The following is a 16,491-nucleotide window of genomic DNA, read 5'->3' on the forward strand; positions in this document are numbered from 1 at the left end:
AACATAATTTAGTTAATCAGAAAAAACTGAAAGTCTCTTTTTGGATCTGGAACTATTTATAGTCACCTTTCATGAACTGCTTAGATACATTCTGCAGACCCCTGCGATCCATGGGTCACTACAGGTTGAAAACCTTTAGTATAGAGAAAAGCTTAAATCACCTCACAGGAGGTTTTAAAAAAATAAGTTGGACAGACACCAACAGGGACAGTCTAGATTTACTTGGTCCTGCCTCATCTTAGACATCTGGACCAGATGACTTCTCATGGTCTATTTCAACCCTTTAGCTCTGATTATAAAGTGCAAGTACAAAGAAACCTCAAATGAACAGTTATCTTTTACATTTTTGAAACAAATGGTTTAAATTGTACAAAGTCAAATAAGGAAAATAATCAACTGATTTTAAAAGTAGTTTTATTTTGCAGTCATTTGACTGGTTAACAAGAGTAAATTTATTAATCATGCTCTAATTATAAATCACTGCATCCAGGACATTGAAAATAAGAGTTGATTTAGGTTATACAGTATATACAGTTGCTCTGCAACCAAACAAAATAAAACAACTGAATTGAATATAATACATCTCAAATACCATTCTAAAGCTGCATTTTAAATGTCAACTGTTCCTTTTAAAAACAACACAGCAACCTACTAATCTGCCCAGTAACAGATTTCTGCATCATAATCTCTTGAAGTCAGTCAGCTTTGATGAAAACATGCCAAAATTTTGGGAACTAAAATTAAGTAACTTTTTTATTATTAATATATATCTACAGTCTGTTCAGAATCTCTACTGCAATTTTCTTCCCACAGAGGAGCAAAAACAGAGTGCATACTGTTGAAACCTGGGGCAAAATTTCTTCAAGGGACAGTAAGATCTTAGTTACCATCAACACAGTGCTAGTAAACTCTATCCTGAAAAAAATTACTTGATCACAAACATAATTAACATGATTAAAATTTAAAAGTTTGCACACTTTCTAGTGTAGCTGAAGTTACATTTGCATCAATGTTTTCATATGATGTAATTGATGCCAGATAATCAGGACTGATTGCAGGCTGTTATAGATTCTACAAGATTCTGATTAAAAATACTGTACATGGGAGAAGTGAATTGTGCAAAATAATGTTCATTTACTTTCTAGAAACATAGAAAATAGTGTTTAAAAAAACTCTGAACATATCAATAAGTGAATAAAACTGTAGTGCTACACTATTACTAATATATATTTCATTGGGAACTTTGAAAATGCAGACTAATTATCTTCAAAACTTGCAACAAAGTATCCTGAAACATTCCAGTTTGTTCCATTTATAATGCAGCAACAGCTTCTCACAGAGACGACAACTTGTCTATCATTTGTACCATTTTTTAAAAGTTGATGTAAAGGTGAGATCAACAGCTTTACTTTTCTAGCATTAATGCCAATTTTTCTTAATATAAAACATTGGCCTTTTTCATCCCTGTTATAACACTGAGGCCAACAGACACAATTTGTCAGAAATTCAAAGTTCTCTTGATAAATCTAGAGATACAATAGTCACAAAACGTGATCAAAGCCAATGTGACCTAGACATTAATTTCTAATCCTATGCTATCAGTTTTTTCCTGTAGCATAAACAAAAGAACCAGTACAATATCACAATATACAAACATCAAAATGACGTTAGCTCTCTATTGATGTTTTGTAATATTCCATCAATCAACTGGGAATTATGAACGGCCTAGTCTTTTGTTCACAAAATAGTAAACAAGTTTAACAGTGTAGCTACCATCGATGTGGGTATATTATATATAAATACAGAGTGAGTTAGCAAACTAGTATTTAATTGTTTGCAAGGTAGTGGTACACTTTAAAAAATATGAAATAGGACATAACTGATGCATACTTGCGAGTTTGCCAATATTTATCCTTATTCAGTAGAATATTCAAATGTTCCACTAAAGATAATCTTTGTGTACGAACATGTCACTGTGAGCAAGAAAAAGCAAGAATACAAAAAGTCTAAACACCATAAGGAAATGGTTTTTAAGAAATGCTCTGCAATCCACCATCCTTACAGGGTTTTAAGTAAATTTCAGGAAATGCAGCTTTCATATGCTTGAGTTAATTTAGTAACTCAATAATATTGCTAAGAGGTTTAATTAACCAGACGTAGTCAAATTAATATGACTAAAAATGGTTGTAAATACAGAAAGGACATTTCAAAACAAGTTACATATACATGTAGCATAAATGAAACAGGTTCAAGCTCATTAAAATTAGCTAAAAGATTTCAGACAACTTTAAGCAAATATCCACATTACATCTGAATGAAAGAAAGAAGTCTACTTCAGTGGTGAACTGAAAAGCTTTTTAGCTTTACCTGCCAAATCACCCAAGTTCAAGCGTTCAAGATTTCTTCTTTTGCACATATTGATGTCCTTGGTTAGAGCCTGATATTGCAAGGAGCTGAATACCTATTTAGAACTACTCAGGTTTTAGGATTCCATTCTAAAATTTAAAACAGTAGAGGGAGCTAGCAGAATTTGCTGCCTTGTTCTACAGTTACTCGATTTACTGTAAGTTGTTTGCAATATTTTAATGTGCACACATTCACAGACTCCTGAACACCTTTCTGCAAAGCTTTGCACTTCACCTTGAAAAAGATTTTAAAAAATTGATGAAGAGCTACACAGAAAAAAAAAATCTGTTTAAGTTCCAGAGAGTGAGAACTGTGGTAATAATAGGTCAGGTAAAGTACACAGGAATCAGGAAGTGTTCTGATTGGAACAAATCAAAACAGATTTCTACAACAGCTGGAAATTAGAAATGTCTCCACATGTCAGAAGCAATTTAGTCGACAATAAAGTGCACAAATGAGACTGGGAAAGCGCCTTTCCTATTAGGCTCCCCATCAATGTGGCCAATCTGGAAAAGACATGCAAATATGTTTTTTCAGGTTAATAAAAATAACTTTAGTCTTAAAAAAGCATCAATTACTCATGAGTAATGGTCATGTTCCTCTCTTCCCCCGTTTAAGCACTTGCTCTGGAGAACCCTATGCCCATAGCTCAGAACAAAACCAATACATCCCTTAGCTCTAGCGCCTTGTGTTTTATTTTGATTAAAAGGAAAGAAATGATACAAAAGGGCTTAATGCTAATTTGTATTCAGGTTGTGCATAAGGTTCCCAAATCTGGAAGCTAGGCACTACATACAAATAGAGATGGGCAAATAATGAACTTTTTTTCATTGCTAGTGATTCCAAAAAAAATAAAAAATCATTTAAGGTTGAACTGAAAATATTTTTTTTCAACAAGTCAAAGAATCAGAAAGCTTTCAAGACTATGTCCAAACAAAATGTTTTATTTCAACCTTACAAATTATTTCATTTTGATTTCAAAGTCATTTTTACAAGAGCAAAAGACTATATTAACAGGACACTGGATGAAGAGGATCAACACACTGGCTGTGTCTAGACTGGCAAGTTTTTCCGCAAAAGCAGCTGCTTTTGTGGAAAAAATTGCCAGCTGTCTACACTGGCCGCTTGAATTTCCGCAAAAACACTGACGATCTCATGTAAGAAATCAGTGCTTCTTGGGAAATACTATGCTGCTCCCGTTCAGGCAAAAGTCCTTTTGCGCAAAAGGACCCGTGTAGACAGGTCAGATTTGTTTTGCGCAAAAAAAACCCGATTGCGAAAATGGCCATCTGGGCTTTTTTGTGCAAAAGCGCGTCTAGATTGGCACGGATGCTTTTCCGCAAAAAGTGCTTTTGGGGAAAAGCATCCGTGCCAATCTAGATGCTCTTTTCCGCAAATGCTTTTAACAGAAAACTTTTCCATTAAAAGCATTTGCGGAAAATCGTGCCAGTCTAGACATAGCCACTCTGTATTATAACCTTTAGATTAATGGGCAGGGAACCCGCTCAGAACGTTGGAGATCCAGGTCAATCACCCCTCTGCATGATGTGAGCAGTTATTTAAACAGTGATTTCTCAAATTACAGGAGAGAGCCTTAGCCACAGGGCTAGTCCATAAGGGTGTGTCTACACTGCATCCTTACATCGAAATAAGCTATGTGAGGTAATAACTCACTATTCCCAAATGCTCCTGAGCCGTCGTGGAATGAGGGTTACCAGAACGTTGCAATAAGCTACCCATTATTTTGAAATCTATTTCAAAATGACAGGCTGCTTCAATAGACATGGAATAGCAAATGTAGACATAGCCCAAGATATTCTGGGGTGAGTGATTCTCAGTCTCTCCTGTTGAAACTATTCCACTGGGTATAAATACTAACTGGAACAAGGACTTCAATAAAAATCTCCCACCAACTAGGTGAATCACCAGACTATACAGTCATTCTCACTCTCTGATATGCCTGAAATGCCTCACTGGGAGAACATGTGAGAGAGAAAAAGGTGAAGAATGGAAATTAACACTCTCCTAAAAATGTGTGGCCAGCCATGCCGCAGGGAATGCTTTGTGAATGTGTGCGGGCCTATGTTCTCCATGTATTCTGTAGACTAGCTCTTCCCCAGATACCGTAAAATGTCGAGTATAATGCGCACCTATGTATAATGTGCAGCTGCCTTTTAAAAGTCAAAATTCTTGAATAAACTAAACTCTTATCTATAATGCACACCCCCATTATACTCGAAATTTTAAGGTATGCATAGGAAGGAAGGGCCCCCTGCCCAGCTGAGCTCACACCTGCCACGTGGTCCCCCTGCCCAGCTGAGCTCATGAATGCTGAGCTCGCTCCTGCAGGGGGAGCCTCCGCTGCCCAGCTGCCAGCATGCCGAGCTCGCGTCTACTGGAGGAATGTCCCCCGCTCAGCTGTCCACGTGCTGAGCTCGCGCCTGCCGGCCCCCCCGACCCAGCCCATGCCTCACCTCCTCCTCGCCCAGCTCGTGCCTGCCGAGGGTGAATTTAAAACTTTTTTTAAAAAACCTCCTATGGATAATGTGCACCCCAACTTTGATGTTAAAAAACGGGAAAAAATGTGCACTATACTCGCAAATTTACGGTAATTAGAAAAGTAGAAGGAAAGACTTAAGCTTTCATAAAAACTTTTTGGTTTTACATGGGGCTTTTTGAGGTTACAAAGCATTACTATCAGGTGTGCGATAGTAATTTTGAGCTCTTTAGCTCTGACATCTAACAATATAAACAGAAGTAAGGTGAATGCTTTCATGGATAACTGTCCTTTTTCAAAACTCCTGATTTACTGCATCAGATTCTGGAAAGTACATGGATAATATTGTTTTCTAGCTGAAAGGAAATATAAGCACTGGTTTTGAGAGAAAAGCCAAAAATGGATGGAGCTACTTTCAGTGGTGAAAGTGAACAGTGCAAGTTCTCCTAACCTTACTGATGTTAGACACACAGAGGAATAAAAGCATCCCATCACAAGGTCTGTGGGGGTGTGTGTGTCAGCACTGCAATTAAACACCTACAGCTGGCCCATGTCAGCTGACTTTGGCTTGCAAGGATCACATTAAGGGGCTGTTTAATTTTGGGACAGACTTTTGGGGGAAAGGTTGCAGATGGCTCCAGCCTGAACCCCAAAGTCTACACTACACATAAATAGCCCCTTAATCCACAGATCAGCCACTGTTCTTCAACTGCTGTGCAGACATACATTGAGATCCAAAGCAGAATAGGTAGCAGAGCACCCACTTGCTCTCTCCTTCACATCTTTCAGTAAATAATGTATAAGCAAATTTCCAAATAGTTCCCACACCCTTAGGATTACCCAGATCCTGAAAAGCAGCTCTCCCTTCTATCACACATTCTTAAGGTGAAGCAGAATCTTCCAAATGTTTTGGTCTGTGAGGGATGCTAAAACTAAATTAGGATGGCATTTGTCCTTGATGGTTGGTCTTTTTGACACAGGATGCTCCAGGGACAGGTCTACCATGTACTTCCTTGCCACCAGAAAAGAGATCCTTCCTCCATGGATGTGAGGAGAAATGAGAAGTACATATATACTTGTTTACGCATGTTTTTTCATCTCATTAAATAATGGAAGAATTGTTTTTCGTAATCTTTGTTCAACATGCTTTCATGATTAAAAGGACCCAATGAAAAATAGGGCGAAACACATCTGGTTATAGGAGAGAATGATGCCACACTGGACATGTAACTGAATAGCCTCCAGAGGTCTTGGAGGTGATGAGGTGCACTTGTGCTTAGAGAGAGAGATAGAAGAACAAATAGGTGTTTTTCACAGTTTACACTGACATTCTACCTGTAGCCTGTGAAGAGAACATATACCTAGCCAGAAGATTATTGGACTAATCGTGGCTCTTTATAAGAAAGAAATTAGTTCAAGATTGTAGAGAAACAATATCCACAGAATAAAAAGAGGACAGTGGACAACAGTGAGATATTAAGAAAAGTCCATTAGATAATATAAGTCTATGTCTACACCAGGAAGGTTTGGCAACACAAGGGCTACTGACACGCAAAAACTGTCAAAAGTGAAAACCAGTTAAACTGTTTTTTCTGACTCCCATTGTCGACACTTCATGGCCACATTGCTAGCTCCGTCTGTCAACAGATAGAGCAAAGCAATGTAGGTAAGCATCGCACAGTGCAGTGTTGTGGGAAGGCAGAGCTGATCCTTGGAATTCTTGGGATTCTCTATGGGAGCTCTCTATACTGAGGAATGTCAAAGCAGGACAGCAATCTCTCCAGCCTTCACCCTGCAATAGCAGTCTGCCTGCTGCTGTGTTACTAGCAGGGCAGAATGGGAGCATTCCAATGATCTGTTCTATTTGTTTTTTCCCCAAATGGAGCAGCTCACTCAGCTGTCAAATACTTCCCCAAGCTATGAAAGGGGAGGGTCACATGCCTGCAAGGCAGCAGAGATCACAAAACGCTGAGCATAGTCATCAGGGCAGGCACAAAAACAGTTCTCGACAAAAACAAACAACAGAGGCCAAACTGGCTCTTGGTTGACAATAAAGGGAGGGTAAAAGACAAATGTCTCCCCCAGAGGTGGAAATTTTTTGTTGCCAAAAGTGGGTGTTTTTTCCAACAAAAGTTGCATTGCGGTGCGTACGCTCTCTCTATTTTGTCAACAAAAGGCAGTTTTTGGTGACAAAACATGCTAGTGTAGACAAAGCCTAAGTTAAGAAAGCCCTTATTTGAATGCTTCTAGTGTTCAGAGAGGTATACTATATAAAAAGGTAGACAGGTATATTATCTAATCTTTCATATGCGGGGGTGTAAAATACATATTTTAAACACATGAACAATGTTACTTCAGCTGTACCTTATAAAATACTCCATAACATTTTCCTCCTAAGTCAAAGTGACAGGGATGGTCAAGAAATTTCTGTAGAATCAAATGGGCCAGGCACCATGTCACCTAAAGCACAGGCAGTCCACGTCTAAATAATGCAGACAGATTTCTATGGAAGGAGACACTCTAGATCTCTATCAAAAAAGACACCCTCTTTCATCCTTTAAAAATGCAGACTTTATAGGAACTGTTGTCTGAGCCCTAAACTTTTTGCTCTCAATCAAATCAGTAGATCCGAAGGCAGAGGGAGGAGATGACAGAGGTGTGTGTGAGGGTCATGGGGCGATGGAGCAGTGTAACACATTCAGGCAAGGAGTCTGTAAAACCAGATCTCAAAAGATTGACTCGTCAGCTGCTTGTTGCCTAAAGATGGAGAACTATAAGTCAAATTCTATAGAGGATCATTCTCCATAATGGGTATGTCTAGACTGCATTCCCCTGTCAGCAGAGGGATGCAAATGAGGCAGGGATTTAAATATCCCATGCCTAATTTGCATAAAAATGGCCACCACATTTTGCTGACTCAGCACTTTGTCGGCAAAAAGCAGCAGTCTAGAGGAGGATCTGTCGAGAAAGAAAGCCTTTTTAGACAGATTTCTTATGCGACCTGCCTAATCTGCTGACAGAGGGATGCAGTCTAGACATACCCATAGCGTACTTAGAGCTGTAGGTATTTAAATTTCTAATAACTCCATGATGTACTTATATTTTGTCACCAATGTATTTTGAAAGCATGAGCATACTTTGAATTAAAGTTGTGTACAAGAAAATACTCACCCACCACTCCTGATCTTCCTCTCCATCTACTACAATGATATCTCCCTCTGAAAAGGTTAGTTCATCTGGATTATCTGCTACACAGTTGTAAATGGCTTTTACTCTCTTGGGTTTAGTTTTTGACTGCAATACAAAAATATGCACATACAAGTAATAAAACATGCCAAAAGATAAGCAGTTTAGTCAGTCATGTTGGTCCCAGGATATTAGAGACAAAATGGGCGAGGTAATCTTTTTTATTGGACCAGATTCTGTTGGTGACATATACAATATGGTCCAATAAAAGAGATTGCTCCCCCCATGTCTCTCTGAAAGATAAGCAACACAGGCTGGGAACTAAACTCTTTGAGAGAGAAAAAACTAAGTTATCTGTTAACTGGTCTGGTGAAGGTAAACAGACTGTTTGCACAAAATACAAGTTGGGACAGATTGTTAGACATAGGAGACTGACACCATAGATGTAAGATAGCGATTAACTGAATAGTTGTGTAACTGCATCAAATTTTAGCTGTTACACAACTATTTGATACTTCTTCGGGGCAGGGCTGGCAGCCAGTGTGCTCCCAGTTCCACTCCTAGTGAACCACCTGCCACCCTGCACTGCTGCTTCTGTATCAGAGGCAGCAGCACTGAGGAAGGGGTTAAGGGGTAGGCGGCTCTGCAGATCTAGTGCTCGTGGGGAGCCAGCTTAAAAGTCAGCTCCCCATGGGCACCAGCTCCTGACTCCCCGCCCCCTACCCTTGTTGCCTCTGATACAGAGGCAGCAAGGGAGAGGAGTGCATGTAGTCGATAAGATTAACCAATAAGCTCATGCTTGTTTGTTAATCATGTATTCGATTACACTCTGACATCCCTAACTGACATAGGAGCCCATTTAAAATGAAATGGGCAACAACAAGGTAAACAACCAATCACTATGCTTGGATGACTGTGTGATATAGCTCACTGGATAGTTTATCAAGGCTTGGCAGTTTTGAAGGGACCACCAGTGCTGCTTTGCACTGTAGTTTTTCCTGTGGATAAGTGCTTCTCCCCAGCAGCAAAGCACCACTTTCCTGGCTTGGAACTGAGCTCCCAGCAGGTGGCAGAGAGCTTTAAGACTGCGTGGCTTGTGAGAGAGGAAGAAACAGGGAGACGGTACTGTGATGAGAAGAGGGAGGGAAACAGATTGCACTACGCTCCTTCCCTCAAGCTCTCTTAATAGGAGACAACAGGTATTTTGCTGCATTCCAGTCGGTGGGTTGCAACCCAGTGGGTACCCTCTTGTGTTACATTTCAAGGTTACATCCCAATGAAGGAGCAGAATTTCACACCATAATGACTTCAACCCTGTAACTGTTTTTTTCCGCAGCCAATTTAGACTAATATATGTAATTATCCTCCATTTCCGTACGCAGGATGAATGGGTGCATATATGCACTACCAGCAATATAATTAGTAACTTCAGAAAATTAGGTATTTTCTCTTCTGAAGAAGTTAAGCAAAATATAACAGATCCCCATTCCTGACAAAGTCAGAAACTTCAGGGTAAAGTGCAACACACCTAAAGTACATTAAAGTGTACAAAACACATGTAGAAAAAAATATTTAAAATAAACCTTCCTACCCTAAACCTGAAAGCTATAGGACAGATGCACTTCACAGAGGTGTCCCCTCTCCCCCAAATGTGCTCTACTTGCTGGCTGTACCCATGATATTTTGACACAGGGGACACAGCAGAGAAGGCTGGGAAGCAACGGTGGATGGATCACTGTAGCAAAACTGCTTTTGTGAAGCAAATCTCACTAAAGTTTCATTTAAGGTACTGTGGCTTCAATCAATTCAGGTTAAGCACTTTATTATTCCTTTCTTTCTCTGGGTGCCCTTTCTTTTTGCTCAGTCTTCTCTTTTCACTCTGTCCTGGGTCATCAGAATACCACCTTGCTGGCATTCCCAGGTATGCAAACTTCACTTTGCTGATATTTTATTCATGTATGTACAATTAAAACTAAACCCTGGATGGAAAACAAATTGCCCCCAATATCTACTTGCAAAGTAAATTAATTTATATTGAAAGCAATTCTATTTTATAGTTTTAACAGGAAGAAAGAAGGCAGAGTATTGAAACATCCTTATTTTACACAGAAAGCTCAGGATAATCAGCTGTTTAAACTAGAGATGTAAAATCCTGGTTAATCAGTTAACAGGTTAAACCTTAGAATCATAGAATTGGAAGAGACCTCAGAAGGTCATAAAGTCCAGCCCCCTGCTCTAGGCAGGACCAATCCCAACTAAATCAACCCGGCCAGGGCTATGTCAAGGCGAGACTTAAACACCTCTAGGAATGGAGACTCCACTACTTCCCTAGGTAACCCATTCCAGTGCTTCACTACCCTCCTAGGCTATGTCTAGACTGCAAGCCTCTTTCGAAAGAGAGCGTCTAGACTGCACGTTGAACTTTCGAAAAAGCGGCTTGCTTTTTCGAAAGAAAGCATCCAGTGAGTCTGGATGCTCTCTTTCGAAGAAGCCCTACTTACATTGAAGAACGCCTTCTTTCGAAAGAGGAACTTTCGAAAGAAGGCGTTCTTCCTCGTGAAATGAGGTTTACCGCCATCGAAAGAAAAGCCGCATTCTTTCGATTTAATTTCGAAAGAACGTGGCTTGAGTCTGGACGCAGGGGAAGTTTTTTCGGAAAAAGGCTACTTTTCCCGAAAAAACCCCTGAGTCTGGACACAGCCCTAGTGAAATAGTTTTTCCTAATATCCATCCTGGACCTTTCCCACCACAACTTGAGACCATTGCTCCTTGTTCTGCCATCTGTCACTACTGAGAACAGCCTTTCTCCATCCTCTTTGGAGCTTCCCTTCAGGAAGTTGAAGGCTGCTATCAAATACCCCCCCACTCTACGCTTCTGCAGACTAAACAGACCCAACTCCCTCAGCCTCTCCTCATAGGTCATGTGATCCAGCCCCCTGATCATTTTGGTAGCCCTCCGCTGGACCCTCTCCAATGCGTCCACATCCTATTGGTAGTGGGGGGCCCAGAAATGGACACAATACTTCAGATGTGACCTCACCAAAGCCGAATAAAGGAGAATAATGACATCTCTGGATCTGCTGGCAATGCTCCTCTTAATGCAACCTAATATGCCATTAGCCTTCTTGGCTACAAGGGCACACTGTTGACTCATATCCAGCTTCTCATCCACTGTAACCCCCCAGGTCCTTTTCTACAGAACTACTACTTAGCTGGTTGGTCCCCAGCCTGTAACAATGCTTGGGAGTCTTCCGTTCCAAGTGCAGGACTCTGCACTTGTCCTTATCGAACCTCATCAGATTTCTTGTGGCCCAATCCTCCAATTTCTCTAAGGGTATGTCTACACTACCCCGCTAGTTTGAACTAGCGGGGGTAATGTAGTCATCCGCAGTTGCAAATGAAGCCCGGGATTTGAATTTCCCGGGCTTCATTTGCACGAAGCCGGCCGGCGCCATTTTTAAATGCCGGCTAGTTCGAACTCCGTGCCGTGTGGCTACACGCGACACGGAGTAGCTAGTTCGGATTAGGAAGCCTAATCCGAACTAGCTACTCTGTGCCGCGTGTAGCCACACGGCACGGGGTTCGAACTAGCCGGCATTTAAAAATGGCGCCGGCCAGCTTCGTGCAAATGAAGCCCGAGAAATTCAAATCCCGGGCTTTATTTGAAACTGCGGATGACTACATTACCCCGCTAGTTCAAACTAGCGGGGTAGTGTAGACATACCCTAAGTCACTCTGGACCCTATCTCTGCCCTCAAGCGTATCTATCTCTCCCCCTAGCTTAGTGTCATCCATGAACTTGCTGAGGGTGCAATCCATTCCCTCATCCAGGTCATTAATAAAGATATTGAACAAAACCGGTCCTAGAACCGAACCTTGAGGTACTCCGCTAGAAACCAACCGCCATCCTGACATCGAGCCGTTGATCACTACCCGCTGGGCTCGGCCTTCTAGCCAATCTTTCTATCCATCTTACTGTCCATTTAGCCAATCCACATTCCCTTAACTTGCTGGCAAGAATATTGTGGGAGACCGTATCAAAAGCCTTGCTAAAGTCAAGGTATATCACATCCACTGACTTTCCCACATCCACAGAGCCAGTTACCTCATCATAGAAGCTAATCAGATTGGTCAGGCACGACTTTCCCTTTGTGAATCCATGCGGACTATTTCTAATCACTTTCCTCTCTTCCAAGTGCCTCAAAATGGATTCCTTAAGGATCCATTCCATGATTTTTCCAGGAACCGAGGTAAGACTCACTGGCCTATAGTTCCCTGGATCGTCCTTCTTCCCTTTTCTGAAGATGAGCACTACATTTGCCTTTTTCAAATCATCCGGGATCTCTCCTGACCGCCACGACTTTTCAAAGATAATGGCCAAAGGCTCCTCAATGACATTTGCCAACTCCCTCAGTACCCTCGGATGCATTAAGTCCGGACCCATGGATTTGTGTACGTTTAGCTTTTCTAAATAGTTCTTAACCTGCTCTTTACCCACCAAGGGCTGTCCATCTTCATCCCATCTTGCGTCACTTAGCCCATTAGTCCAGGAGCCCATCTTCTCCGTGAATACAGAGGCAAAGAAAGCATTGAGTACTTCAGCTTTCCCCACATCATCTGTCACTAGGTTACCGCCTTCATCCAGTAGAGGCTGCACACCCTCTCTGATCACCTTCTTGTTAACATGCCAGTAGAAACCTTTCTTGTTATCCTTCGCATCCTTAGCCAGTCGCAATTCCATTTGCGCTTTCACCTTCCTGATAATCCCCCGGCATTCTCGAGCTATACATTTAAACCCCTCCCTGGTCATTTTCCCAAGTTTCCACTTTTTGTAAGCCTCCTTTTTGTGCTTAAGTTCACCAAGGATTTCCCCTCTAAGCCAATCCGGTCTCCTACCATGTTTGCCTCTCTTGCTATGCGTCAGGATGGTTTCTTTCTGTGACTTCAATAAGGCTTCTTTAAAATACTGCCAGCTGTCCTGGACTCCTTTCCCCTTCATGTTAGCATCCCAGGGGATTCTGCCCATCAGATCTCTGAAAGAGTCAAAATCTGCTTTTTTGAAGTCCAAGGTGTGTATTTTACTACTCTCTTTTCTTCCTTTGGTCAGGAACACACTTACAGCTGCCATCAACAGGAGTCACGGGTCAGTTCCTGACTCCTGTGGGCTGGAGCAGTCCTAAGCTCATGGTGGGCTGCTCCTGGATACTGATTACCCATTCACATCCCTAGTTTAAACCATGACAGAAGAATTATGAATTAATGGCACCAGTGGTTTCAAATATGAATACACATTCCACGGTCCAGCGGCTCATCAGAGCAAAGATAAAGAGAATGAAACCATTCAGGACAATTATTCCATCTTAGCTTAATTAGAAAAGTGCAAAATATCCAATATTATATATTCAGAGAGGCAGTGTGGTCTAGTGAACAGATCAATGGGCTGTGTATTCAGACACTCATGTTTTATTCCTGGCTCTGCTATTGGCCTGCTGGGTGCACTTGGTCAAATCACTTCACTTCTCTGTACCCCAGCTTTCTCCTCTGCAAACTGAGGCTAATGATACTGACCTCCTTTGTAAAGTCTTTGACAGCCTCTGGTGAATAACACTCTCTCATAGCTAATTTGTTGGACAGATGGGATGGAAAGAGAAGAGAAACATTATAAATTGTGGTCTGTGACAAATACCAGAGGTCTCCTATTTCAAAAGGCCTGCAAGCCTGGCAGAAACAAAAAGATACAGACTCCACCCTGAAGCTCCTCTGTATGTGCTTAAGAGAAATTACACATATTTTTAACTTATTATTAGTGATAGTTATTTGTATTACAAGAGAGCCTAAGGGCCCTATCAGAGAGCTGGGTTCCCTTTCATCGGGTGTGCCGTGCACACAGAGCAAGCCCTAGCCTGGAGAGCTCACAATCTAAACAGATAAGACTGAGGCTATGTCTTCACTAATGGAAGACAGAGAGTGTCATGATCAGTCTTCCAGGGTTTGATTTGAAGAGTCTAGGTAAGACTCTCTAAATCAAACTCAGAGGATGCCCCTGTCAGCATCTGGTACTCCTGCTCCTGTTTTTTGCTCCTGTTGGCCCCTCGCTGTGGGGAGGGGAGGGAAATTCAAAACAAGGTATGTTGACTCCAGCTACGTAATTAACAAACTTCCCTTTTAGTGTAGACCTGGCCTTTGAGAAAAGATGCCAAGGGAAAAACAGCACAGAGAGATGATGCAGCCTGTCAATGTCATACAGCAGCCAAATGAGTAACAGAGCTCAGGTCTCCTGACTCCCAGCCTAGTTTCCTATCCAATGGAACCATGTTGTCCCCACAACTAAGGCCATGTTCATGCTTACAGTGGTGCAGATAGCTGTATAATTGTATGATGCCACTGAGACAGCGCTGTAAATTTTTCAGGAAATGTAGAGTATATGTGAGGTATCTGTTACAAAATGTATGAGTGTTTAATAAAACAGATGGGCTTAGCCTTATTAATGATTTAGTTTTACACTTTGTTTTTTTGACAAAATGTTTGGGTAGGGGGGAGGCACACTGTTACACCAAACTCTCTACTATCACACTGTCACATGCAATTAAAAAAAAAGAAAAAAGACTGATCTCAAATTTTTTTCTAACTTACCATTTGTGACTTCCTTGGCATTGGTGCTGGTGGTTGGATCTGTGTTGAAGTGCTTGCTATAGAACCAGTTTGTGTTACAGAAGCCTCAGATACAGAAGAGGATTCTCCTTTTGTTAAAAGTAAGCAAAACAATTTGAAGTGATGACATGTTTTTAAAAAGTTATAAATATATAACGCTACACTTAAAATCAGTTTATTCTTGTTATTGAAATATGCAAGTTATACTTCTTCCTTCAAATGTTCTGCTCCTGGTGGTTCTCCCTCAATTCCTAAACTGATTGTTTCATCTACAAACAGCTCTCTGGCATTAAAGACAGTTATGTAAGAGCTTTTCAATACTCCCGTGATGCAAACTAAAGAAAACCTAAGAAAGGTGAGATAGGTAACCAGGGTGAGCTATATGCTTTTCCATTTCCTCACATACAGTCATCAGACTGGAAGGGACCTACATAGGTCATCTAATCTAGTCCCCTGAACTCAAGGCAGGACTATGCAACAACCACACCATTCCTCATAGGTGTTTGTCTAACCTGTTCTTAAAAACCTCTAATGACGCTGAGATTTCACAGCCTCACAAGGGTGAGGGCTCCCTGACAGGAAATTTTTCCTAACGTCCAACCTAAATCTCATTTGCTGCAATTTAACCTATTCTCAAAGGTTAACAAGAGCCTTTTTCTCACCCTCCTCCTCGTAACAACTTCTATGTACTCGAAAAATGTTGAATCTCCCTTCAGTCTTCTCTTCTCCAGACTAAACAAACGTGGAGAAGAGAGGACTAAGGGAGGGGACAAGATAACTGTTTTCTAGCACATCATTCATTTCAGACTGCCCTCTTGTTATAACTTCTCTATGCTCAAAAAACTGCACATCAAAAAGTGTTCATTTTACTGGTTGCAAAGCTTTAATCAGATGCTGCATCCTGAATGTGCCCATGGAATGTATTCCAGACCTCTCCACAGAGGGCCAAGAGAAGAACTCCCATGGCCTTCTGAAAGACACACGAATAGTGAATAGACCTTTCCTTAGCTCTGAAGAGAGATCCAGGACAAGTACAGAATGGCCATACTGAAAACCAATGTACAGATGTATAGATTTATAAAAATGGTGGAAAGGGAAATTGAGAAGTGAGAAATTAATTTTCCTGAGTGTCCCCATATAGCGGGGCTGGGGACCTCAGGCCTGTGGCCCAGATGCAGCCCCTAGCTTGCCTCAATCTGGCCCTCGAGGCTCAGGGATCTCCCCATCATAGGGCTGGAGCACACAAAATCAACTAGCCTGGGCCCCCTATGCTCTGTTGTGTGAGGGGAACGTGAAGAGCGTCTTTCTCCTTCTCAGTTAGAGGCCATGTTAGTGAGGGGGTTGTTCCCCTCCCCCCCTTCTCATTTGTGTGCAGCCCTTCCGACTGATTTTACTGTAGGTCAGCGGGCCCCGACCCAAAAAAGATTCCCCTGCCAAATAGACTGCATAGTGTTGTCAAACACACAAAAAACAGAACCACACTAAAGAAACTTTCTCCCACTCTAAGCTAGTTCAGTTACAGTAATCTTAGAAGTCTTAATGGGAGATTTAAAAATAAACATTACATTTATTTTTAAATTAAGTAACGAGGACTCTTTATACTATAATTACCAGACTGTTGCAGAGATCCTGGTCCTCTAGGCTGCCCCTTGTGAGTTATACCAGATAACTTGTCAATCCTATTCAGAAGAAAATTAAGCATTCATCTATTCAAAAATAAACCTGAACTTTCAAGAGTGTGTATATATAAT

The 16,491-nt window shown here is 41.3% G+C and overlaps 1 protein-coding gene across 2 annotated transcripts in view; it reads right to left on the reverse strand.

Annotated features, from left to right (window-relative positions):
- Positions 1-397: 397 nt before the first annotated feature.
- The window catches only part of ASAP2 (ArfGAP with SH3 domain, ankyrin repeat and PH domain 2), a 184,715-nt gene continuing 168,621 nt past the window's right edge, over positions 398-16,491 (reverse strand). For both annotated transcript variants that reach the window (XM_075923514.2, XM_075923513.2), the window contains 4 exons: positions 16,352-16,419; positions 14,723-14,829; positions 8,075-8,197; positions 398-2,912 (listed from right to left, as the gene is read on the reverse strand). In XM_075923514.2, the coding sequence (XP_075779629.1) occupies positions 2,838-2,912; positions 8,075-8,197; positions 14,723-14,829; positions 16,352-16,419 (373 nt within the window). In that variant the 3' untranslated portion in view covers positions 398-2,837. The remainder of the gene's footprint in view (positions 2,913-8,074; positions 8,198-14,722; positions 14,830-16,351; positions 16,420-16,491) is intronic.

This window comes from Pelodiscus sinensis, chromosome 3, assembly GCF_052426305.1.
Source record: "Pelodiscus sinensis isolate ZL-2025 chromosome 3, ASM5242630v1, whole genome shotgun sequence".
NCBI lineage: Eukaryota > Metazoa > Chordata > Testudines > Trionychidae > Pelodiscus > Pelodiscus sinensis.